General features: G+C 36.1%; 1 protein-coding gene across 4 annotated transcripts in view; it reads left to right on the top strand.

The window, feature by feature from the left end:
• LOC118192252 (synaptic vesicular amine transporter-like) overlaps positions 1-26,709 on the top strand; it is a 105,426-nt gene that overhangs the window by 39,187 nt on the left and 39,530 nt on the right. For all 4 annotated transcript variants that reach the window (XM_035363175.2, XM_035363174.2, XM_035363173.2 and 1 more), the window contains 5 exons: positions 9,574-9,756; positions 13,511-13,612; positions 16,378-16,552; positions 23,944-23,995; positions 24,131-24,194. In XM_035363175.2, the coding sequence (XP_035219066.1) occupies positions 9,574-9,756; positions 13,511-13,612; positions 16,378-16,552; positions 23,944-23,995; positions 24,131-24,194 (576 nt within the window). The remainder of the gene's footprint in view (positions 1-9,573; positions 9,757-13,510; positions 13,613-16,377; positions 16,553-23,943; positions 23,996-24,130; positions 24,195-26,709) is intronic.

The following is a 26,709-nucleotide window of genomic DNA, read 5'->3' as shown; positions in this document are numbered from 1 at the left end:
TTAATTAGCATGAAACGAGACGCTGCTAGAAATAAAGTGTTAAAGTGCAAAATTTCGTGCAAAAGTAAGATGATGAAATTTCTGTAGGTTGAAGAAAAGTGAAGAGGCTGGGAGTTCTTCCTAGCAGCGTGGTGAACGCTGCTAGGAAGAACTGCTTCCCAGCTAGGAAGAACTGCTTCCTAGCAGTATGTTTAAAAGTCTAAGCTGAAAGGACTGATTGCAATACTACAATGCTGCAGTGTTATTCTGGCGCTGTACTGCCTAAGCTGTACTTCCCAAAGCAATTACAGAGATCCTTACGGAATGAATGATACAGGAAATGTGTCCTTCGTATAAGGTTTTGGACGGTGAAAAGAGAGAAGAGGCTCTTTCTTTCTGTAGCAGCTAGAGTAGTCACGCTTCTGGTGCCATTTATAGCACTAGGAGAAAATGCAAGTAGGTGGAGGGGAAGATAAGCCAATGGCTGATTTCAGAGCTGGCCGGGCACTTAAAGAATAGAGTGCGGAGCTTTTTGTCAACTGGACCGCTAGCAAATTCAGGACTGGCTGAGAGGTAAGTTCAACCCGCAAGAATTTCGGTGAGGGAGGAAAAGGAGGAAGAGACTCTTTCAGAACCCCACTTTTTAAATGATTAGCCAAAAATTATGGAGAAGGTAAATTAAAAATCAATTACAGCAAAGAAACTAAACACGGTTACTAGCAGAACTAAGGTAAGGTGAAGGATATACATACAAGATAAAATAAATTGAGTAGGTACACAGTACTAAGCTAAGACTGCTTATTTTTGATTTTGTTCAGCTATTTCTGAATGTAAAATTCAGCTATTTCTGAATGTAATATTTATCTATGGTATCAGTAGCAGAACTTCATTGCTGTCGATATGTTTTGTTGGAAGAAGTGAGTTTAGGTATAATATTTCTTCCAAAGATCTCATTGTAAGGATCTTAAGTTTTACTAACGTTTATTTTATTTTAAATCTTTACTATCACTTCTTATTTTCTACTTCCGGCCAGAATTATAAGCGTGAAGGTTTTTATGCAAAGTTGTCTGGCGAACGCCAAGTATTTAAGTTGTGGCTTTTTGCCAAGCGAGAGAGAGGAAGCAGTGAGTCGAAGCAGGCCGCTTACCTTAGAAGTTTTACGCAGTTGCTGTTTGCCTTCCAGGCCAGAGGTTTTAATCCTCTTGATAAATTTTAAACGTATTGTAGTGTTCACAGTTCTCTGTACTACATACGCTTCCTGTTAATATAAGGCCAATCTTCCACGTTTATTATTTTAAAGTTAAATTAGAGTTTAGTTCTATTTTTATATTTTTACGTTAGACCCCAAGTAGCGCGTCGGTGTATTCCGAAGTACGGAAGTTTTTGTAAATAGAGAAAAATAAAGGGTTTTGTATACCCTTCTTGTGTATCCTGTTTACTTCCCACAGTTTTGAACATAGCTTTAGTAAGCTCTCTGTTCCGAGTCAGGTCCTTGCATGTTCCCGAAGAAGGTGAGAAGGAACATTGAACCTGATAGTGGCGCCCAACGAAGAAGAATAACCATGGCCGAGTTTCAAGAAGAACCTGTGCTGCCTGCAGAAACGGCTCAGAATCCAGAAATGCCAGCTGCCGCCCTGGAAGGATTTGGTTACATCGTCCAGACCATGCGCGCTTCGATGAAACCAGAAGCAACATTTAATGGAAACTCACCGGTAACCAGTTTTTTGGAAAAATTGGATGACCACTTCATGCTCTACCCCGTGCACGAATTTCAAAAAGTTACCTTAGCTACCAGCGCTTTGAGGGGCCAAGCGCTTAACTGGTTCAAATGTATAGGCAGAAGTCTCTTGGGTCAAGCAGGAAGTCCCACCTATACTTACGAGAATTTCAAGACTGCTCTACTAAAAGCCTTCCCTGTTGTAAGGGATAGTGCGAAATTAGAAACGGAACTTTTCAGTATATATCAACAAAGAATCGAAAATCTCTCAAGCTTTATTTTAAGAAAAATTCACGTTTTCAAACTCTTGTATGGAAACCGTCCGGATCCTGAAATAATTCAAGTGATTTTGACGAGGTTACTGCCCCAAGTGCAAGACTTTATTGAATTAAGAAATCCGACTACATGGAAAAGTTATTTGAGCTAGCAATCCAGTTTGAAAGTAGAAGAACGGCGGACGTTGAAAGAAGACGCCAATATCAACAGCGAAACCAATTTGGTGCGCCAAGACTACAGCAAACTCAAGCACACGGCTACGGAAGCAAAGCGAATCAGTGGGCAAGGAAACCCGAGCATTCAAAAACAGCCGGCGAACGTCGACAGTTCAATAGCAACCCAGGAAAAAAGGCCAGTGGAAAAAGAAGGAAAGCATGGAAACAAAAAAGGATTTAAACTAAAACGGATTTCTGCTGACGGGAGGGTGCGGAAATCCGAAGGTCACGAAAACCCCTCTTCCTTCAAGTTAAATACAGTAATGGTGAAAAATTTGACTCTTCCGAAGATTGAAGTGTTGGTGAATAATATCCCAGCCACCGCACTCCTGGATACAGGCGCGCAGTGTTCCTGTGTGGCAGAAGATTTTTTTAGGAAGTATTTTCGTAAATATCGCATATATAATTCGGATAATACGACAGTGTTAGCTGCGCAAGGAGAAAGATGTATGTGCATAGTTAAATTACCGTAATATAGATAAATCCGTATCAAGGACGAACAAAGGTAAAGGTGATGTTTTTTATAGTAAAGAATCTGCAAGCACATATAATCTTAGGAATAGATTTTCTTTCAGACGCACAAGCAACACTGGATTTTAATGAAGCATCCCTTAAGCTGACAATGAAACCAGTTCGTGCAGAAAAGGCTGAACCGCCAATGTTAAAACTTGACCACCTGCCTAATGACGAGCAAAGAAGAATCCGACAAGTGGTAAGTGAATTTGCTTCGTTATTTAGTGATATTCCAGGATTTACTCAGGTTACTAACCATAGTATTGACAACGGAGATTCAATGCCAGTTCGTCAAAAACCATACCGGTATGATAAGAATAAGGAAAAAATTATAGAATGGCATATTACCGATATGCTACGTAAAAAGATCATAACGCCCATCTCAAGTAGTTATGCTAGCCCGGTGGTTTTATATAAGAAAAATAATGATTATCCTTTGGAGCATCCAAAAAGGTGGAGATTCGCGATTGACTATCGTAAATTAAACTCCATAACTAAATATCCGGTATATCCGTTACCTATTATTGAAGAAATTCTAACGTCGACCAAAAACATGACGACTTTAGACTTAACGACTGGTTATTTTCAAATAGGGGTTAGACTGGAGGACGTGCCTAAGACTGCTTTTATAACCAAGTCTGGCACTTATGCATTCCTGCGTATGCCGTTTGGCCTTTCAGGGGCGCCGACAACATTTCAGCGATGTATGGACATTGTGTTAAGGCCTGTTCTTGGTAAGTCCACATTTATCTATTTAGACGATATCATTATTACTAGTGATAATCTGGACCAACATGTACAGGATTTAAGACAGGTGTTTTCTTAATTAAATGAGGCCGGCCTAAAAGTTAATGTCGAAAAGTGCAAATTTGCTGCCCCGGAATTAAAATATTTAGGTTACAAAATATCTCAGAAAGGAATCGAGACAGACGAATCAAAAATAATCGCTGTGCAAAAGTATCCGCCACCAAATACGGCGAAGAAGCTCTCTTCTTTTCTAGGACTTTGTTCATATTATAGGTCCTTTATAAAAGATTTTGCAGCTATCGCTGAGCCATTGTTAAAATTAAAAAGAAAAAAGGCAAGATTCTCGTGGACGGCCGAAGCCAATAGTGCTTTCGAAAAATTAAAACAAGCATTAACGCAAGCCCCTGTGTTGAAATTTCCTGAAAAGGATGAGAATTTAGAAATTTCAGCGGCTGCTTCGGATTATGCGGTAGGAGCGGTACTTTCGCAAAATCAGCAGCCCGTGGCATTTTTTAGCCGAACTTTAAATCAAACACAAAGAAACTATTCCGCGACCGAGAGAGAGGCACTTGCAGTTCTGTTAGCAGTGCAAAAGTTCCGGGTCTATTTTGGAAAGGCGCCAATAACAGTGTACTCTGATCATGCGGCGGTAACTAGATTGTACTCAGGGAAAAATTTATCCCCAAGGTTAATAAGATGGGCACTCAAGCTGCAAGAATATAATCTGGTAATCAAGCATACCCCCGGAAAGGAAAATATCGTAGCAGATGCCCTATCAAGAATTAAAATAGATGAACAAGGTAATACCGTAAAGGTGGCAATGCTCACAGCATGTACAATAAATTCCCGAGAAACTGTAATAACCAAACTGGGTAAGGATCCTGAGTTTGGAAGCATTTATGAGTATTTAAAGGATCCTGAAAATTTTAGCCACCAAGATATTGTGGCGATAAGAAATAGGGCGACCCATTACGAACTAATAGATGGTCTATTATTCTATACAAAAACTACGAATTCCAACAACGAATTTCGACCTGTTATCCCAGCTAGTCTTAGATTAAATATCCTGCAGGAGCTCCATGACAGCCCTTTAGCTTCTCATGCTGGTATTCAAAAAACTATCCAACGCGTACGCGAGGCAGTCTACTTTCCTGAACTGCAAAAGTTAACAAGGGCGTATGTCCAGTCCTGCCCAACATGTCAAGCAGTTAATTATATTAATTTCCGCCCGGCCGGGTTTCTAAATAGTATTAAATCCGAATTTCCAAATGAAATAATTGGCATCGATTTATTGGGCCCTTTCCCAAAAAGTCAGTTAAATAAAAGTCGCTATCTCCTTGTTATGGTTGATCATTTTAGTAAATGGACCGAAATTGTTCCCTTAAAACGAGCCTCCGAGAAATTAGTTACTGATTCTATTTTAAATAAATATATTTTAAAATACAGGGCGCCCCTAAAAGTTATATCCGATAATGGTCCTCAATTTGAAAGTAATATATTTGAAGACATGTGCCAAAAACTGGGCATACGTCATTTAAAAATGGTCCCGTATCGGCCGCAATCAAATATAGCGGAACGGGTCAACAGAAATATAGTGAAAATTATCCGTAGTTATGTTAAAAATTTTCATAAAAGCTGGGATAACTATGTCAATGAATTTGCTTTCGCCCTTAGGACCGCAAAACATGATACAACGGGCAAAACTCCTGCTGAGTTATTTCTAGGCAGAAAGATTATAACACCGTTAGATAAACTATTTTATGTGCAACAAAGAGCCCCAGAATTTAAAATGGGTGATATAGAAAAACTAATAAAAGAAGCAAAAAAGAATACGGAAGTAGCACAAAGAAAACAGAAGCTCTATTATGATTTGAAACGACGGGGAGTAACTTATAAATTAGGGGATGAAGTTTTAAAAATTAAGCATTCACTTTCTTCAGCACCAGAAGAGAAAACTGCCAAATTTTTTCCACGATTTGAAGGATCATATGTTATAGACAAAATAACTCACGCTGTAGTAGTGTTAAAAGCCAGAAATGGTTAAACCTGCTCCGCAAACATTGATCAAATCAAACCCTACTTTGATCGTAATAAAATGCAAATATTTTCAGATCTTTTGCAGGATCCGGCACGGCAGACACCGCAGGCACAAGCTCCAGAGGTGGAAAAACGACAAGTACAAGGGCAAGCCATTAAGAGGCAGGAGCAAGTGAAAAGAAAATTTCCCCGCGGAAAAATTGAAGGTAGCAAGAAAAAGAAGCCGTTCCACCGTCCAGAAAAGAGAGTTCACGAACACCCCCAGAATGAAGAAGGGAGAAGGACGACGTATGTGAAGAGAACCAGGAGAAATGACGGGAACTATAACCCGGCTCTAAAACGGAAGATCTACTCATCCGACAGGACTCTTCGCAGCAAATGTCGCCGAACTGCGGAAGGGCCATCAGCGGCGGAGGAAAAGTTACAAGGAAAATTTGAACGGCCAGCAGCGAGGTCCAAGCAGGAAGACGACAGAAGTTTCCCGGTTCCGCCAAGACCAGCTGCCATCAAACGGCCAAGACCACAAGCAGAGGAGAAGAAGGTATTCAAGGGTGACCGAACTGGTGAAAAAAGGAAGCTTCCAGACGAAGGCACTGAAGGGCGAGCCCGTACAAGAAGGAGGATAAATCAAACAACTATCTGCAATACCTTTAAGGACTGGGCCCAGAAAAGGATGTCCGAATATCACAAAGATAAGTAAAATTTTATGTTACTTTGCAAACTTAAGTTAATCTTTCATTCTTACTGCAAGTGGCAGATTTCAAGAAGTTTTACCTCATGCGAGGTCTACCTTTATCGCCAAAAGGGCGAGAAATGAGTTGTTACCGATTTTGGTATTATGTTTTTCAATTACTCGCGCGTAAAACTAAAGTTGATGTATAATAGCGTTGTGTAAAGACTTAAATATTGTAAAAAGTTATTATATAAATTTTATTTAAAACATTCTAGCAAGAAAGAAGTTTTAGTCTCAAAGACTTTTTGAAATGTATTATTTCAATGTAGAAAGAATTGGCACTTGCTTTGAAAAGAATAGAAGTTAACAATGTACTACTAATATATGTTTTCAAATGTGTAAAATTAACGGCATGTTGATATGTTCTTATATACAATGTGAAATGTTATTTTAAATGTTAAGAAATACCGTGATATGGTAAAAGTGAATGTTAAAATTTTTTTATTCGTGTGACTGTAAAAAGAATAAATGATGGTGAATATGTGTTAAAGTTGAATGATGTAGTTAGGCTCTCTGACGCTACACTTCAGAGTTAGACACTTTCAGAATAGTACCTCAGGGTTTAGAGTTGAAATTAGGGTGTGTTAAGAGGTCTTGTTATGTTGAATTTTAACACGTTAGTGTTTCGATTGTAGGAGGAAATGTGGAACACGTACACAGAAACATTCGTGCTATGGCACGAATGCTATGGCAAACATTACTATTACATTAAACATTACTATAAGTACTGCTATGGCAAACATTCGTGTTTGGTGTTCTTTTACAACACATGTCAGAGAGCACGGGGAGAGATAATTAAAATAGTCATGAATGAAATAAGAATGTTAAGTAAAATATAATTATACATGTTACTTGCCATTTCATTGTGTAACATTTCATTAAACTAGTTTTCCTTCCAGATCTCTGGAAGGAACGAGATTTGAATAAGAGCTCCTGTTTGGATGCAGTACAGATGAAAAAAAAATGTGTATCCTGGGAGCTGCTATTGTAAAAACAAATTTCTAGTTTCTAGCGAAAAATATTTGTAAAAGATTGGCCTCGCGTTAGATTCTAGAGCTAAAAGTTTTCAACAAGGTCGTTTTAGACCTCAGTTTCAAACTAATTAACTCTGGCGGGAAGTATGTAAGGATCTTAAGTTTTACTAACGTTTGTTTTATTTTAAATCTTTACTATCACTTCTTATTTTCTACTTCCGGCCAGAATTATAAGCGTTAAGGTTTTTATGCAAAGTTTGTCTGGCGAACGCCAAGTATTTAAGTTGTGGCTTTTTGCCAAGCGAGAGAGAGGAAGCAGTGAGTCGAAGCAGGCCGCTTACCTTAGAAGTTACGCAGTTGCTGTTTGCCTTCCAGGCCAGAGGTTTTAATCCTCTTGATAAATTTAAACGTATTGTAGTGTTCATAGTTCTCTGTACTACATACGCTTCCTGTTATTATAAGGCCAATCTTCCACGTTTATTATTCTAAAGTTAAATTAGAGTTTAGTTTTATTTTTATACTTTTACGTTTTGACCCCAAGTAGCGGGTCGGTGTATTCCGAAGTACGGAAGTCATTGTAAATAGAGAAAAATAAAGGGTTTTGTATACCCTTCTTGTGTATCCTGTCTACTTCCCACAGTTTTGAACATAGCTTTAGTAAGCTCTCTGTTCCGAGTCAGGTCCTTGCATGTTCCCGAAGAAGGTGAGAAGGAACATTGAACCTGATATCATTACCGTCTTTAGCAAATTTTAGAATATTAAAAATTTCAAAGACATTATTATTACGTTACTGCTATGGCAAACATTATCAGTAGAATATTTTGACATCTTAACTTTAGTTTGTGTAGCCTTAGCCGACTGTAGCGAATGATGTTTGACATTAAAATTTTCATTTATGGCCAAATGTTTACACGCTCCAAGATCTATTAAGTTTTCTTTCTGCTGTGGAGACCTATGTTTTGGAAATTTAGGCCAACCTTTGTAACTGGCTGAGCGAACATCTAGACACTTTGTAAACTTAGGGGTTTCTAGCCGTCCCTAGTGAGGACAGTTGGTCGTTTTATGAGGCAGAGAGCATTACACGCATCTCGGCTGGAAGTAGTAGTTTTCGAAGAAATGTAACACTTCTGACAGAAATGTACTTCTCGACTGAGATCGTGAAGTACATGCGAATATGCAATTCATAAATTTTCAGAAATAGACGCATGAAGTCTTTGTACGTCTCCTTGTCAGTTGAGTGGCACTACTGATCGCGAAACTGCGTTCAGTGACAGCACTGACTCTCTTGGATGCATCAGTTTTCGTAACTCTTAATTGCGATGTTAATGGGTCGTGCCTATTTAGCGTTGCTGACATAATGCAGTTAGCTTTGAAGAAGGTACTTAGCGTCCTGTGATCATCATTAGAGTGGGGTAAGATATTAAGGTACTCTCCGTTGAGTTTGCCCATAAATCTGACAGACGTATTTTGAACCATGTATTGTAGAAAGTCCGAAGGATTTAGCTGAGGTTTACCATTGTGGATAGAACAGCCGTAATAGGTTTAAGTGTCGGCTGAGGCTGCACGACTTTTTCTTCTTGGTTTAACTTTTAATTAATAACACTATTATCGTTCGATAAAATATTAAATTTAGTTCTTAAATATTTAAATGAGGGAACTTTTGGAATATTAGTCTTAGTCTGCTTTGCAGTTTTGGATGTTTCAACAAAGACAATGGCGAGATGACAGCAATAAACTTACTAACGACACAGATAAACTTAATTGCATTTTCAGAAAGCGTTTTTGAACTTTTCCGCTATCGCTTTTGAATCTATTGCAGTTCTAATCTTTTTTCTGGACCATTCTGTCTGATAACCTTTTCCCGTGGGCTATAGGGTTCAATTTCGAATGTAGTTTGGCCATGTAATCTCTTATTTTAACTGAAAGGAACAGAAAAACAAATCGACAGGGTATTGCACTTCCTAATCCATATTAAGGAGTAAATTTTAAATCTCCATAGTTTACTGAAATTTCTTGAGACACATTTAAAGTAGTGAATGTACGGGACATATATGTCCCAGCCCCCGGGAAAAGGATAAAGCAGTCCTTCGTGAACTCAGATCCTCGCATTCATTTATTCACCTCAGTTGATTCGAACTGGTTCTCCTAATCCTGCCTGCTCCCTAGTTCTCCCTAGTTCTTCCAGTAGAGTTCTTCCAGATATTTCACGGTAGTCTTTTAGAGATATTTTTGATTAATCTACAATTAAAAGTAAGTTTAGCGAATGAATTTTTGACTAAAAGGTAAGCTACTAAGCATTGTTGCAAAACATGCTCTGAAAGGAAGACTAATCAAATTTTTGCCGATTTACATTAATATATATATATATATATATCATTGCAGGAATGGGCATGCTAGCAGAAAAATACCCCGATGATGCTGAGCGTGGAAATGCCATGGCTATTGCTTTAGGAGGACTAGCACTTGGTGTGCTCATAGGACCTGTATTTGGAGGAACACTTTACGAATTTGTGGGAAAAGCGGCTCCTTTTCTAATTTTAGCTTCCCTGGCTCTTGTTGATGGATGTAAGTATAGAGAAGACATCCATTTTTAATTCATATCATTCAGAAATTATAAACCTTTTACTAAACATAAAAATTATTACCGCAAATTGCATTTTAACCAGAATTAATGAAAGGATATATATGCGCTTCAGCTAGCTTTAACAAAAAAAGAAACATATGCATTTTAGACATAAACAAAATATTCTATATTTTCAACATCATCAACACTAAATTAATTTTTCGACATTTTTCAATTTATCTATTATGTGAAACATTTAACAGTGTAATTAAATACATAAATTTCAGAAACTGTGCACCTTTTATAAACATGACATTCAAATTTGTTATCGCTTCCTGGAGATTTCAATCAGTAGCATATGAAATATTTCATTTGAATAACATGCATCTTCCATTCATAAGCAGTAGACATTTTTAATTTAAGTGCTATGTCTTTCTCCAGATAACCACCTTCTCCTTTTAGGTTCGATTTTTTTTACTTCAAATAACTTCCACTAAATATAACAGAAAGCACTATAAGAAATGAATTAAAAACTTAAATAAATTATTTTCTGCAATTTTTTATATATTTGTGTACTATAAAATACGTCTTACTGTTTAAAACTTCGGTGCAGTTTCGCAGTGGTACTATACTTTGATTTATGCTTTTATGTAGAAACATTCTAGAGTTAATGTTTTCAAATAATTCATTTCATATTTGATGCATACAATTACCTAAGAAAATTATCAAAGTGCACAAAATGAGTGTATTATACAATTTAAAAATGCAAAATTAATGAACGTGCCACAATTATCAACTATTTTAATTATGTGAGTACTTATCTTAAATTAATTAAGAAAAGTGTTTTTTCATCATTGCATCGACAGTCAGTGTCTGACCAATCAGTACACTCGTGTGCGTCATGTGGAAAAATACTGTACTCTCACGTTATTGCTGCTTAAGTTCAGTCAGCTCCAAGTCATGTCGTGTACTTCTCAATTGCTATGTACTTCATAATAAAATTAATATAATTGCTAATTGATTACTATCATCAAGCTGCCATGCACCTACAGCTTCGACCGACTCGACATGAATTGTTTCACATGGCAATTTAATTGGTCTCAAGTTACGATACCTTCCGTCATGACTTTTCACCTCATAGATCCGCTTGCGGGTGTCTGTGCTCATGCACCTTTATTTTATTTTAATCAACGCAGTTGGCCTCCGGCATATTAAAAGAAACTGGTTAAAATTCTTTTACGTAACGTGTTTGCAAAGAAGCGATCTGCGACGAACCAACAGTCGCTACTCTCTGCTGCTTAGAGAATCCAGAATTTCGAGAAGTTCAACGTTCCATCTGAATGAAGAGATGCCTGGACGACGACACCGTAACAGTTCCCACAAACCAACGATTTTAAGAGAGATCAAACTGTAAGCTACTGTAGGATCAAACTGTACTCATAGCTAGTTGATCTTGCCCTCGTATCGCTGTTGAAACGTACGTAGATGTATCCTCTGTGCATAAAATTTGGTCTAGATCAGCGTTTCTCAACCTTTTGACTAACGCGTACCATCTAAACAAAAATTGGAAGCCTTTAGTACCACCACTATAAAGTACTACTACCACCACCACTCTTGAACAAACATCAGTTCTAATAAATTTACTCAAAAAAAAAAAAAAAAAAAAAAAACGCAATCAGGATGTTGGGGTTTTAATTCTTGAATTTAATAGTTAAAAATACTTTGCTTCTTCCGTACCACCTATTTTTCTCTTGCTTACCACCAGTGGTACGTGTACCACCAGTTGAGAAACCCTGGTCTAGATGGATCGATGAAGGAAATATAAATAATCGAGAAAGACCAGGTCTATCTGAACATATTACAGAACGCTCAGATGGACGCACATGAAGAGAAGCGGTAGCAGCCCACAATCGACTACTGTGGACATTTTGCGGAATGTGCAGGGAGTTTTGAATGCTCCAATGTTTGGAATATAAAGAAGACAAATTCCAGCAACAGGGCCGAAAGGGGGAGAATTCCGCAAGGCATTCTTAACATATAAAGCAGTGGCTTGAAATTCTAATTGAGAAACTTTTGATGAATAGAAAAACATTCCATATGTAGAAGAGAGTTGAGAGAAAATGAACTTTGCCAAATTAGAAAAGTTTAAGCCCATGATTGCTATAGCTCAATTAAATTGTCATATAGCGTGGAATAATCAAGTAGCAAGACATCTAAGATGGTCTCCGTGCATATCTGAAAAAGCGAAGTGTTATATGGTACGTTCATTTACTACCCAGAACAGGGTGTCGAATGAGAAGATGAAAACTAGCTTGAGATTAAAATGCTCCGATCCAGTAGTCTCTGATGTTTGAACAACAGTTTGTTCATCAAATTCGCGAAACTGATAAAAAGAAAAAGAAAAATTTCCTCTGATATTGATGTGTAAGTGCGATTTATGTAACATTTGTTAGAAAATTCCTGTTCCATAGATGACACTGAAGTATCAATTTCTGATGAGAAATATTTAATCTGGATGACTGGATAGTTTTCATTAATATGGGCTTTTTGTTAGAAAGCAATGTCATATAGAAAGCAATTAAATAGGCGCATGCTCTGCAATATTTTCCGTGTTTTGTGGGAAAAGGCAAGAAAATATTTATATCAATTGTTGCTACCACATGATTCAAATGCCTAGCCAGAATTCCTAGAATAATTTAGTTTATACAGTGGAATGATGTGTGGAGTAAAATGCATACCTCAACTTGACAATACATCCATTTCCATTTGAAATCATACAAAACAATCTTATAGGCAACAAAATATTGAAACTTTTCACGCTTCCTTGATGAGCTAGGCCCCATGAAACACCTACAGGATATCCTATAAAAAGCTATTTATCAAAACTGAGAATAGTTTTCGAAACCTAAGTTACTGAAAATTATAACTGAATAATGAGACAAGATTTTTTGTTACACTTATAGAAATACGTTAAATCGCTACTAGTTAACATCTATAAATGAACACAAAAACTAAATGGTTGTGCTAAAACTAAATAAACTATTTATTAGAACCTGTCTATCAAATTTATACGAAGTAATTTATGTTTATTTCGGTAGTATTTTGTAACTGCCTTTTCTACATCTTATGTTTTTCTCTTGTATTACCTTACGAAAATACGTTTGACACGTTATTAAATCTTGCAAAATACTATTTTTATATAATAATCTTATTATTTTATTTGCTTTTTTTTTATTACGTATTTATTTTCGCGTTCATTCGTATTTGCAGTCCTTTGAAAATTCTTTTTGAAACCGTCTTATAATTTATAGAACAACATTACTGAATACTTTCAGAACGGGATCTCTCTTTTTTAAAGAATCTTTGAAATAAGTGCTGTTGAAAATTTTCATAGATTTATAAATAGACAAAAAAGACCTTAGTTCGTCGTAGATTTTAAATCAAGCTCTACTGGTTTCGAGACAGAACTGACGCAGTGTATACCCAGAAGTAATTTTAAAAATGTGCGCTTTTGGTAATCAACCCATGCTTAAAAAAGATAGCGTTAACCGTTCAGTGTAATTAAAATAGATTCTTTCATCTGGAAGGCTTTAAATATTTATATTATATTTATAACTATAGAACAGAGTAAGATAAGCACCATTGTTCATTATGCTAAGCCAAATGCAGTTGCAAACAGAGAACGTAACTAATTATATTTTTTATAATACAGGAATATAAGTTAGCTAGAAATATAATAGTTTTCTTCGCATACAGTTTTGCAGCTTTTAGTCCTTCAGCCAAAAGTAAAGAAGCAGAAACAAGAAGACACTCCTCTTTTTTCATTACTGAAGGATCCTTACATTATGGTTGCAGCCGGTAAGATATTTTTAATTTGAATAAACTTCCTAGTTCGTAATTTATAAGTTTAAAAAGGCAAAAAAGTATGTTTTTCATAAATATATTTGTATCTGGACTAGAAGAGCAAAACCTTCTAACGCAAGTAAAATAATTTTATCTTCTAATAATTTTACATTTAATGCCTTTTCTATATCTCGAAAATGTAAAGGAAAAATTTATGTTATCAAATAAGTTACTAAATAAAAATTTAAATTAACGAAGGTAACTTATCAAAATTTTTAAGCAATGAACTTTTAAATCTGAATAACGCAGCAATTTCTCAATACAGGAAAGAAATTTTTTTTTATTAAATTAACCGAATATAAAACTTGTGAGGTTCTAAGTGTAGAAACATCGTGAACAGGTAAACGAATAATCGCTTTAGTTCAGAAAACAGAAACGTAAAACTCAAGAAGGGTTAATTACCCTTTATTTCTCAAAATAAGAATTTAATAGATGAACGTACAGTAAAGCCTCTCTCAGGACGTACAGTAAAGCCTCCACTTGGGCTTGAACTCAAAGTAATAAGAAATGAAACTTAACTAAAGCTTAAGTAAACGATATAGCCAAAGCTATCAAGGTTTCTAGGTAGTTGGCCCCTGAATATCAACTAAGTTGGCGAAGCTATCAAGGGCCTGAGATACGGTCGAGCCTAGTAATAGCTTAGAGAGAGTGTAGCGAAAAGGCGAACACGCGCTAGTCAGAATCTCTGGCTCTCTAACGAAGTCAGTTCGACTTAAATACCGCTCTTACTCATTTACATTAAACGCGATTCTAAAAACACATTCTGTTAGGAAATTGTAAGCTGAAATTAGGAGGGACAGGAAAGTAGCTTTAACTAAAGATAACTGTTAAAAACTTAGGATAATTCCGTTAACTTGTTCTTCGGTTTTAGCTATAATTTCATGAGAAATTCGTAAAATCATAAAGTCATAATAGTTAGTTTGGTGTTGGATTTCAGATTTCGAAAGAGAAACAGCTGAAACTAATTTTCTATATTTTTCCCTTTCGAATCATACGCTCGTTTCATCCTAAGAAATACACTGTATAAAATGTCTAGTAAAATTTGAAAGTCATCAGTGGGTAATGCAAACATCTCTCAGATTTTTTACTCTTCCATGCTTAAGTTACACATGGGTAAAACTATACAACTTTATACAGTCGTCTTGTTCAGGAATAAAATCCTGAATCCTTGTCTAGGAATAAAATCTAATGTGATTCCCGGTCGTAACCACTTGATCAAAAGTTGGCCCATTCGGTATTTGGTGTACTCATCAGCATATGTGGCATAAAATTTTGAGAACAATTTGAAGTCTTCCACTGTATACTTTTTCGTCTGGGCAATCCATATTCGTCTGTTCTTTTTGTTTGAATCTAGGACAGGATAGTTCAACCAGAAATCAAATAAACTTATAAAGATTTAAGGAAAAACTGCTAAGAATTAAATCTTTAAATTTTTTCTAAATTCTCTAATTCTCTTTTTTAGATCTGTAAGTTCCTTTCTTTATACAGAGAGAAAACCATTCTTTCCCACTTCATATTCCAATTTTCTCTGCGAAAAAAGTTACTTAGACATTTAAGGCTTACTTTATGAGGAGTTATCTCATTTTCTAGCACGTGCTTACTTGTTGTAAATGTTAGTGCATCCAACTAGTGCTGGAAAATCTGTGCATAGAATTTTCGCAAGGGTATAGGTTATTTTTCATGTTACTATCTCAGAAACAATAACCCAGAACTAATATGTGGTGGAAGATAGTTCATCACCATTTGGCTTGGTCGATTGCGTCACATTGCTTCTCTTTATTGACCCTTTAAGAGGGAGAATATGATGCATTTCCCCATAAGTTTTACTATGATGTACGTGATAGCAGATTCGCTGTTGCTGGGAAACCCGCGGCTCGAATCTCAGAAAAGCATAGGTGGTTTTTCAGTTTCCTGCTCCAGACAAACTATTGTCCCTACTATTTAATATAAGTAAAACAATTACACAAAATTTCTCACATCAAACCTTTGAAAACTTTGCAGTTTTCTCTTTCTGTATTATTGACTTGTAGTACGTCTAATATCTTCTACTGGAAGAAGAACCACATAAAAACATAGATTAATCAGTTCGCTAGAATAAACACGTGCATCTAAAAATATTTTCCATTTAATATATAAATAATATAAGCAGCTATCATTAATTATAAAGGCTATAATTTCAGCACCATAATAATGTATCATGAATTAATGTTACAACATCTGATGTACATGGCTCCGCTAAGATTTTAAAATCTTTCAGATTCCCTAAGGCCTAAAATGCTCCAAATTTAAAAGTCTGTAAAAATTTCCCTTGAGTTATTTTACCTCTTATTCAGAGGATTATTTCATTAGTTCTTATAGTTTGAAGTAGATGCCGAATCTCTGAGAGCTATATAGATTCTAATAGAATATCAAGTTCAGATAAAATGTTCCAAAGAAGAATGCTCAGTAAGAATCTCTAATCTTATAACTTAATAATAATCGCGTGATGAATGAAGGTATTACGATGAATGATAAGTCTAAACTAAGTATGTAAATTTAGCTTTCCGTTGTGAAGGCGAAGACTCTTATAAATTTAATGATAATATTATTTTCTTGTATGTGTTCTTCGTTCGTTTGGAAAGCGTCTATTATGCGCTTTACTGAATTATACTGATGTATATTTCCATTGTTCAATATATAACGCCAATATATTAAGAAAAATTATTCTGTATTTATTACAGGAGCAATCACGTTCTCTAATATTGGAATAGCGGTTTTGGAGCCTTCGCTTCCTTTGTGGATGATGGACACAATGGATGCTACTAAGTGGCAACAAGGAGCAGCTTTTTTGCCTGCTAGTATATCTTATCTCATCGGAACTAACGTATTTGGACCCCTCGGGCATAAAATGGGAAGGTAAAAACAATCTAAAACCTTTTAACTTCATGCGTATTTTAAAAAGAGTTTTGGCATAAGTAAGACTAGCAGGCGAGTTTGAAGATTTAACGGTTTTTATCACAATATCATGCAGGATTGGGAGAGAAATCTGTACGATAGCTGTTAGGAATAAGAAGAGGATTTACTGCATATTATTTAAACATAGTCCCAACTTAAAAATTGCTTGAATACGTGATTTCCATTGCAATTAATGTAATCTTTTAATCTGGCATGAAAGTTTCGCATAAGATCCTGCAATAGATTGATATCAATTTGACTAAAGGCCTCATTCAATTGAAACAGCGATGATCGCTCAAACAGCGATCGTTGTATCCAGCATTAGCGATCACTTTTGAAAACGAGTGATTTTTCGTATTCATTTGAAACACTTCCCTACCAGTCGAACTCGTAGGGGTTGCCAGAGGTTACTTGATGCGCGGTGCTGTTTGTCACGTGGTCGGAAGTTGCGTTTGTTTCGAAATAACCAATGAAAGAGCTACCAGATGTGCAGGTTGACTTCTCGTAACCATTCTTTAGGGTTGCAGTTCACGTTTGGTGTGCCATCTTTGGCTTTTCAGCGCTATTGTTTCAAAGTTTTATCTATGAAAATTCTTCAAAGGTATTATTTTATTTTAATTCTTTTATGAAAACAGCTAACCTAAAAGACACATTCCATTCACATAAATCATATACATGTGAAAAATATAGGTCAAGTAATTTTTGCATACTGAAAAAAAAAGTGATTCAAAAGACCTTTTAAAGCAAAAGAAAAGAAAAATGTACCTAGTTCTATTAACAACTCAAAAAATACAATGTAATATATTCTAAAAGGAAAATTATATAATACACAATGATGTAAATTACATATACTTAATAAATACATAAAACTCTATAATGACTATATAATAAACGCCAACACATATCACATCATGGTACATAACACTGCTATGAGAGGAAGAATTTTTAATTAGAAACATACCTTTTATATTTATTTGATAACATAGACGAATAAAATATAAAGATGACAAGAAGTTATGAAAACACGTTATGCAACTTAAGAAACAGTAAGAAGCCTTTTAAGTTATTGCAATATCATAAGGCACTGATTAGGAAGTAAATATCATTTTTTCATTCTTTTACATCAGTAATACTTTTTTCATTAAAAACTTTAGCAGTGAAAGCCAAAACAGATTTATCATTGGCGCCTCTGATGCAAGGTCACACAAAAATAAACTTGATTTAGCAAATTTCTAAAACATTAAAATCAAAAATAGTAAATTACAGTAACATATATTATTAAATTATTTTAATTACACATAAAAATTGTCTGAATTAAATTAAGAATCACTGACTAAGCTTGTACAGCATTTTAAAACATATTTTATGTTGATACATTGGAAATAAATTGACAGCAATCGCAGTTAAATGAAACAGCTGGAAATACAGTCTACATGATGTATAAATACAGTCAAAATTATTCGTTAAATACCTAAATTGATGCTTACCTTCTTCAAAATGAATATAAATACGATATATTAATGTTACTTTAAGGGAAACATAATATAATGCATAATTTCAATCATATTATCCAATGTTTACATTTTATTTATTTATTTATTTTTTACATTAGAGGCCGACTGACAGATTTGGCGACAATATAAGAAGATCAAAAAATAACATACGATTTCAAACCATGAATCCCGCATTAAAATTTAAATAAAAAGTGCACTTCGTAGTTATAATCACGCACAAAATTGAAATCAAATGCATAATATAGTTATTTAAACTTTGTCCTTTCGCGATAATAACAATAAAGAAAATCACATCAGCATCTACTTATCGCCGTCGGTATCTGTGTATTGACTATACACATTCTGATATTCATTTTGTAAATATAAAATCAGTTTGTCATTAATTAGCAATACTTAAATGATAATACACATTTCGCTGAAACATGAACACTTATTTTTTTAACAATTATGAAAACATACGAAGCTGAACTTACTTCAAAAGCGCACGGTCTTGATATCGGAATCTATTCCAATGGACAAGAATTAATTACCCATTTTCTTCGTATTTCTTCATTTCTCGGGAAATGAACGTACTAAAGTTATTTCTGGAACGATATGAATAATTTGATGCAGTGCATCCACGCATATTTCTCTGAATTAGGTAGCAATCCATCAACACAAATGTAAACAACACAACGCTAAATCAATGTCCACTAGCAACAAGTGCACTTAATTTGGATACAACACAGATGATGTGTCGGCTGCCCTTGCTAGGATCCTTATACACCCTATACTTTGATATAAGTTGATGATCACTCAGCAGATCTAAAGCATTTTCTTTAGCACACTTGATTTCTGTCCTCGTGAAAGCACAAACAACACAGCCGCCATATTGATTCGATCGTTTTTCGCCGAGGAATGATGGGTTCCAAGTGATCGCTATGAGAACGAGCGATCGCGAGCTCAGAGTGATCGTTGCGTTTCAATTGAATACCAAAACAGCAAAATCAGTCGCAACTGATGACGTATGACGACTAACGATCACTAAATGTTTCAATTGAATGAGGCCTTAACTTTACGCACAATGCCAAATTTCCGGATACAGAGATATAGCATACGAGTCTTCCTAAAACGAGGTCTGAAGCCGTTAGGCTAGTAGCTAGAACTGGCCAGTGTCCCAAATTCACGAAGCCAAAAGAGCGGAGAGCATACTTGAAGATTCTTCTGCTTCCCCTTGAACAGAATGGTGCTCATCTGTCCTTGAACAGATGATTTCAACAAAATGATGCTATCCCACACGAATGTGTGGGATACATAAAAAGGGTGTACATAAAAAGGAAATTTTGAGCAATTAGATTGCGGAGCTATTGTTAATCAATTTTATGAAATAAAAATCCGAAAACGAAAAATTTATATTTTTAACCTGATTAATGATTATAATTATACATATTTTTATGTATTACCGTTACGCTAGAAAATATTTTATTTTAAAATTATTAGTGTATTAGTATTCTTACTTATTAATAATAAATTTTAAATGGCATCATTTCAGATTTAATTACGGTGTTGGTGTATTTAATTATGGCAAAGCACACGAGGGCTATCTGCCTAAAGGGAGGGATGCCTTTCGTGGAGGACTTTCTAAGGGAAACTGGCTCGTATACACGTTACACATGGGGAAAACCACGAAAACGCCCATGCAGCCAGCCCGTTCGCGGGATTCGAACCTCAGACCGAACTACCAGTGTTCAGCGTCTTTACCGCTCGGCCGCTGGTGGGCCAGATTTAATTACGAGCAACTTATATAAATGGGGTTCCGGCTTAAATTTTATCTAGGGGCCGCCACTGACTTGATCTAACACTGGTTGAAACCAAATAATGGCATCAGTAATCTATCTTCTAGTGTTCTTTGGTATTCTAGTGTTCGAATCTAATGTTCGAAAGAATGAGACAAGCATTTTGCAGTATCGCAGTACATTTACGGTGACAGCCTGGCAGTTTTTCTCAAAAATAGTAAAGATTGGGGACTTCAAATGTAAACACAAACATACCACGCTGTTTCTTTCTACGTGAAGCGATTTTTCTGGTAACTGAGTTGGCTTTGCATTGTTCCAATACCAGAAATTCAGCTTATTGACAAATTTTCAAAGGTGAAATGTGCCTCATTAAACATTATTAATACATCAAATATCCCTGCATCATCACCAAAACTTCTAAGACCTGCCTGCAGAAGTTAATGTGGCACACTTTACTTCCATCTCTGAGTTCGAAAATGACTCGGATCTTAATGGGATTGGGAATAGAGGTCCTGAGCAAAATTCTTATAATTCTAGCGAACATTTGTAACAAAGAGCAAGCCGCGAGCTAACAAACCCATTCGTTACGCTTCTGTTATTCATTACAGCCTTCAGTTCACTTTAGAAAGCTTTTGCGTGAAGGAGTCCTGCTTATTTCCGCACAGCAAACTCTTACTGGAAACGCCTTTTCTACACAGCTAGCTTCATCTCAAAATAAATTTCGCGCAGCAATCATGCAATAGCTCGCCGATAAATTCTTTCTGGTGACTGTATATGGTATTTCTTCCGCCTTCTTAGCATGCCATCGTGGTGTAGTGGTCAGCATGGCGCGTATTCGAGAGGTCCGTGGTTCGAGTCCCGGCGAGGGCATTTCTCATTTTTCATCTTTCCAGCTTTAAAAAAATCTGATGTCTCTACAACTGCACTATCTCAAAATCTGTAACGGATTATTACAAACAGATTTACAGACACTACTGCCAGCAACAAATGCACGTGTGCTCAAAAAAAGAAAAAAAGGCACTGTAAATATACAACATATGGGGAGCAAAAGGAATTACACCATATCTAATGGTATACCTCTGAGATGTGGCAATTTGCCAAGCAAGGTCAGTGATAAATTAAATCTATACAACTTGAAATGGCAATGCTTTGCCAGGCCGCACAAATAATAATTGTCATTGTAACGGTATCGTAACGAACGCAGCGGAATGATACCGAGAAAAATCGAAAACTAAACTATAGACTCTTTAATGCCAGAGACAAAGACATATGCAGTCGTGTGCAAAATTAAGAAAGCTTGCAAGTTATGTCTATATTTACAAAAATATTTAACCAAATATGCTAATTATGTCGCCGAAGAATTATGTAATTATTCAGTGTCGAAAGATTAAGCGTACAAGTTCATGTCCGCGGAATTGCGAGTGTGGAGGGATGTCAGTGCACAAAGGGTTTTCGACAATTTCTGCGCTCCTACTCTTTCACGACATTCGCAGTGTTTCTAGCAACATTTGTGTGAATTTCATAAGGTACCATGTAAAATGAGTTGTCACGAATCTATGGATGATAGAATAAGATGGAGTATTGTCGGTACACTGGAAACAGACCAATCACAAGCGCAGGTTGCTATAGACTTCAATGTAACGGCCAGTGTCGTCTGCAGTTTTTGGAAACAGTTTCAGGACATATCTATATCGAGAAGACTTAGGCAAGGTCGAAAAAGATGTCCATAACGACGAAATGGGATCGTTATATGGCACTTTCAGTGCGGCGACACAGACCTGCTACAGCTTCACAACTCTTACGTGAGCTGTATGCTGCACCGGGAACTCGAGTTTCATCGCCCACAATTGCCCAAAGGCTTCATGAAACAGGGCTATATGCCAGAAGATGCGCTGTTTGCGTCCTGTTCACTTCAGCACACAAGACAGCGCATTAGCATGGTGCAAACAATAAACACCTGGGACCAGACTTCAATGGAGTACCGTGCTTTTTACAGACGAATCGAGATACAGCCTGGATACTGATTCGCAGCGTACCTATATCTGGAGAGAGCCCGGAACTCGATACCATCCCTCCTTCGTTAGAGAAAGGTAAATTAATTACGGTGTTGAAAATGTAATAGTTTGAACAGTCATTATGTTGCACTACCGCAAATATCTTTATGCATTTGTTCATGACTTCTGAAGTGCTATGAGGCGTAAATAAGAGATCATAAATGATCATCGATTTTTCAGGAGCGCAGTTTGTTCTGACTTCCTGTTAATGGAAGACAAAGTTCGTCCACATAGGTCTGAACTAGTCGACGATTACCTGAAAGTGAGGATATTCGCCACGTGGACTGGCCAGCGATCTCCTGACTTTAATCTTATAGAGCAGGGCTCCCCAAACTTTTTGTCCCTAAGAGCACATTTCAGAATATCTGTTGGACGACGTGCACCATTTTCTTTTTCAAGGTGAATTAAAATTTTGATAGAGTTAATAATACATGCACATGAAAAAAGCCGCCCGGCTGTTATAGTGTTTAGCGTCACTGACTGCCGTGCTGAATGGCCCGGGTTCAAATTCCGGAGAAGGAATGGATATTTGTAAATGTATAGTGTCCGTGCGGCATGGGGGCACTCTAAATATGCGGCGAGCCAAAAATCCTCTCGAAAGGTTGGTGGTAGGGAAAGAGGCGGTGGTAGCCTCTTTGACCTATCCCCCTCCCGGGGTGCCCTCTATCATAATTGGCTGCGAAACTGAGCTAAATCGCACTGTCACCTGTAAGGTGCTCAAGGTTGTTGCCAACGATAGGCGTAAAATTGCGCTCCTTGCCACGATGAATTTGAAAACAAAAATATTTTTATTGTGATCGCACAGCGGCGGGCACAGGTTAAAAGATCTGCGAGCGCCATGGTGCCCGCGGGCATAGGATTTGGAACCCCTGCCATAGAGCACTTCTGGTACTTTTCATAAATTTAAATTTGCAGTTGTATTCTTTTTGTGCCCTGACGTAATATTTTTATGTGGAATTTTTTTAATTTTATTTTTTGAATTGTTCAACTTGTTTTGCAAGTAAGTGTTTTCCTTTGTAACTTTTTTATTTTAATTTTTCGAGCACTAAATTAGCGTCTTGACTCTTTGAGAGTGGGTCTAAATATTTTTCTTTAGAATTTTGTGTTTTTTTATTTTATATTTTCGTTTTTACTCGAAAAGTCAAACGGAACGAAGCCTGAGCTTAAAACTCCTTAATGATTTAGGCTTTAATGTTTTAATTTATTAGCCTTCGACGAGTCACTTTGAAACATTAAAATATGAATAAATAGTATGCATTTTCATAATTTAAAAAAAAATTCTAAAAAAAAGTTTCAGTTTATTTTTAACTTTTAGTTTGCATAATACTTCTTCTAAATGTGAACAATAGTGAATGTGAACAGTAGTGATGCATTGTTTAAAAATCCAAAAATAAAGTTCCCTCCAACTCTAGCACTGTGCAAGTAAAGAAGTCTCATTCCCAACGATAGCCCATCACCTCTTCCGTTCAAACTCAGAAATTTTAATTAATTTCCCCATGATGGTGTTAGTCCTAAAGATGGTTAGAGTGTGCTGGGGCGTTACCTGCGCAATCCATGGTGAAGATTCTGGTGGCCCAGTCACTCCTACCAACCTAATCGGTCCTGAGGTCATTCAGATCAGCACCCTTCTAATACTGTCGCACTCGTTTCACGAATATATCACATTTTCGTTTTCCATCCGATAGCAAATTTATTTTACAAAATACAAATCTAAGATAAACAGATTCGCGGATTTTTAAAAGACTAAAAGTTAAACTAATGAGGTGTGCAGTATGTTTCAAGTTAGCTTAAAATCGTACACATGTTTTTTGAAAAGATTTGTTTATAGATTTTGAAAAAAAAAACATTTATCAGGTTTATTAGCTTCAGCAAGTTTATATAATTTCTTCTATTATTTAAATAATCTTCACAAATCAAAATTTTTTTTCAAATCGAGGTCAATGTTTGCCCGATATTTAATCTGTGTTTTTTTAAGCTAGATATTTTATTGCACATATTTTTTCTATCAGGTGGTTAGCAGCTATGATAGGATTGCTTGTTATCGGCGTATGTCTACTATGTGTGAGTATATATAATTAATATTTTTAATTAATCAAAATTTCTTAGAGTAATAACTAAAGTGATTATATGGAGATTTAATACTTAAAAAGTGCTTTATATGTTCACCTCCATTTTTTAAAACTGATTTCTTTTCAGGTTCCACTAGCAAAATCCGTTGAACAACTTATACCTGCGAATGCTGGCATTGGTTTTGCAATAGGTAAAGTACTCTTAGGCATAATATCTACAAAATTGTTTACTGAAATTCGCTGTCATTTAGTAACAGAGAAACAAGGTTATACAAGAGTATTTTTAATGTTATTCATAATCCCTTTAAAAGATTCATTTTGAATTGCAATATTATTTTAATGTTTTAAAAGGCACAACTTACATCTTTTCCTGTTAATCATTACAATCGGCAATAAGCTTCGAAAAGGGGAAGGACTAATTTCAACTTCTACATTATAAACAAAGTGACATATACTATTTTAAATGCACGTTTTCACAAGTGCACGCATTTTTCAAAATTTTCCCACGTTTGAAAATTTTGAAAACATTATATGTCGGTACGGCAGACCACACAAAGATAAGAAATTCATGTGTTCAATCCCCCAGAATTCGCAGTCTTCAAGCTGTTACAAAAGGTACGAGACGGCATGCTCTGACATTGCAAGACCAATAACCTGTTCCTTAATGCCACCACTTGACATCGCAAGAGTCATAATTTCACGACCAATGTCAAGGGCGTGCGTAGCTTTTGCACTGTGTCTGTCATCAAAGCATCTCGAAGTCAGAAGGCCAACTGTATCCTATGGCTCCTATATCACCTTCAACTATAACGAATGAGAGGACGTAACATATAACCGAAATCTAAGACGGCGTAACTAATTTAGTCAGCAGACAATTTCAGACGCAGCAAGATATCAGAACACTCTTATGCTGTTGTTTAGAGACTCTTGCAACTGGACATATTCTCACATAATGAGGACAATATTATCTTGCTCATGCATTCATTAATTATTATCAACTGTCGTTTTTGTATAGTTAATAGAACTTCTTATAGATATGTAATAAAAAGTGTTTTAGTTCTATACGCAATAAGTAATATTAACCTAGCCAAACACAACCAACACCATTTACCACATGGGAGTCGCCTCAACAGCAACCATATTATGTGTTCATGAATATGAAATCTTTATAATTGCGTGTATTTATGAGCATAACAAGGGGAGTACCTTGAGGGACAACAGAATACAGTTACGCCATTTTATTAGGTTTGTAAGGTACAAATGAGAGGAATAAGACTCTATCCACCTGGTCTAAAAATAGACCTTATGATTTTGTTCGGGTCGCCGCTAAGTAAGTTTATAAGGTATTTTCTCCCTCCTTTCTGCATGTCTTCGTGGTCTAATAGTAGCACACTCGGCGCATTCCCGGTGAAGGCATTGCTTATTTTTCATGTTTCTTGCTTCAAAATAACCTAATGAGTCTACAATGGCACTCAAACTAAAAGGTGGTGGATGATGATTCTCCATCATCAGGATTTGGCGACTGGGTTCCCTAAATCCCAGTCGCCCTTTCAAAGGGGAAGTATATAAGGTGTTAAATGTGAACAAGACGCAACCCGCCTAACCGTCCAAAGGACGGTTCTAATGATCAAAGGGCCATGCTCACTCCAGGCGACAAACGATGACAGCCAGTGACCCAGCAACTCTCAACACATCAGCAGCCGAAAAACCAGAGCCCCGGACCCAAGTAACTAAGGAATCGTATAAAATAAATAAGAGAAATTATAATATACAGGCAGTATTTTACAATCAAATCATCAGAATATAAGCAAATGAACATAAATCTCTTTTAAGACTGCCTTTTAAAACGTCACAACAGGAAAGAAGAGAGAAACTCAAAATAGCTAACCAAGGAAAATGGCTGTTAATACAAAATTTAAAATAATGATAAGGGAGAACGACATTCTACACAAAACACAATATATAAATTCAAATGGTTGCAAAGCCTAGAAGAACACCAAGAAGAACGAGGACAAAGGACAAACCTCAAACATATACACCCACCGCAGACATTCGCCGTTTATAACCCTAATTATATGTTCACAGAGTTTCTTAAAGTTAGTGAACTTTTCAAATTCTTGATTGTTTCCATGTTGACTCTCTGATTGTTTCAATGTTGTTTTTTGTCGTTAGCAAAAAGTGAACAAGTCTCGAGGAAGTGACACGCATCATCAGTTTCACCGCAAATTATACACAAGTTATTTTGTTGTAATTTAAATCTGGCGAGATAGCCCGAGAAGTGCCCGTGGCCACTGAGAAACTGATTAACATCAATATTAGTTATAGGTAATATTTTAGCATATTTAACAAGATCCAATTTAGTTTAATAATTAATTCTTGTATTCGAATTGTCCCACTCCTCAATCCATTTAGAAAAGTAATATTTATAAATGTTTCTAAAAACAATTCTTTTGGAAGCTTGGACACAGACGGTCCCCGAGCCATCACCCAGAGCGGCTTCCTTGGCAAGGATATCAGCCCTCTCGTTCCCCATGTAACCTATGTGTGCTTTTATCCAATCAAGTGTTATATTATGTTTATCAATCAGATTAGAGTATAATATTTTAAAATCATAAATGATAGTATTACCACTATCATATGCTCCAAACGCCTCGAGAGAAGACATAGAGTTAGAAAAAATATAAAATCATGTTCATTTGGTAAGTT

The sequence above is a fragment of the Stegodyphus dumicola genome, chromosome X1, assembly GCF_044657685.1.
Source record: "Stegodyphus dumicola isolate Sdum_Otavi_A_Nest chromosome X1, ASM4465768v1".
NCBI classification, from domain to species: domain Eukaryota; kingdom Metazoa; phylum Arthropoda; class Arachnida; order Araneae; family Eresidae; genus Stegodyphus; species Stegodyphus dumicola.
The sequence above is the reverse complement of the archived record's forward strand: the minus strand, read 5'-3'. Positions and strand labels throughout refer to the sequence as shown.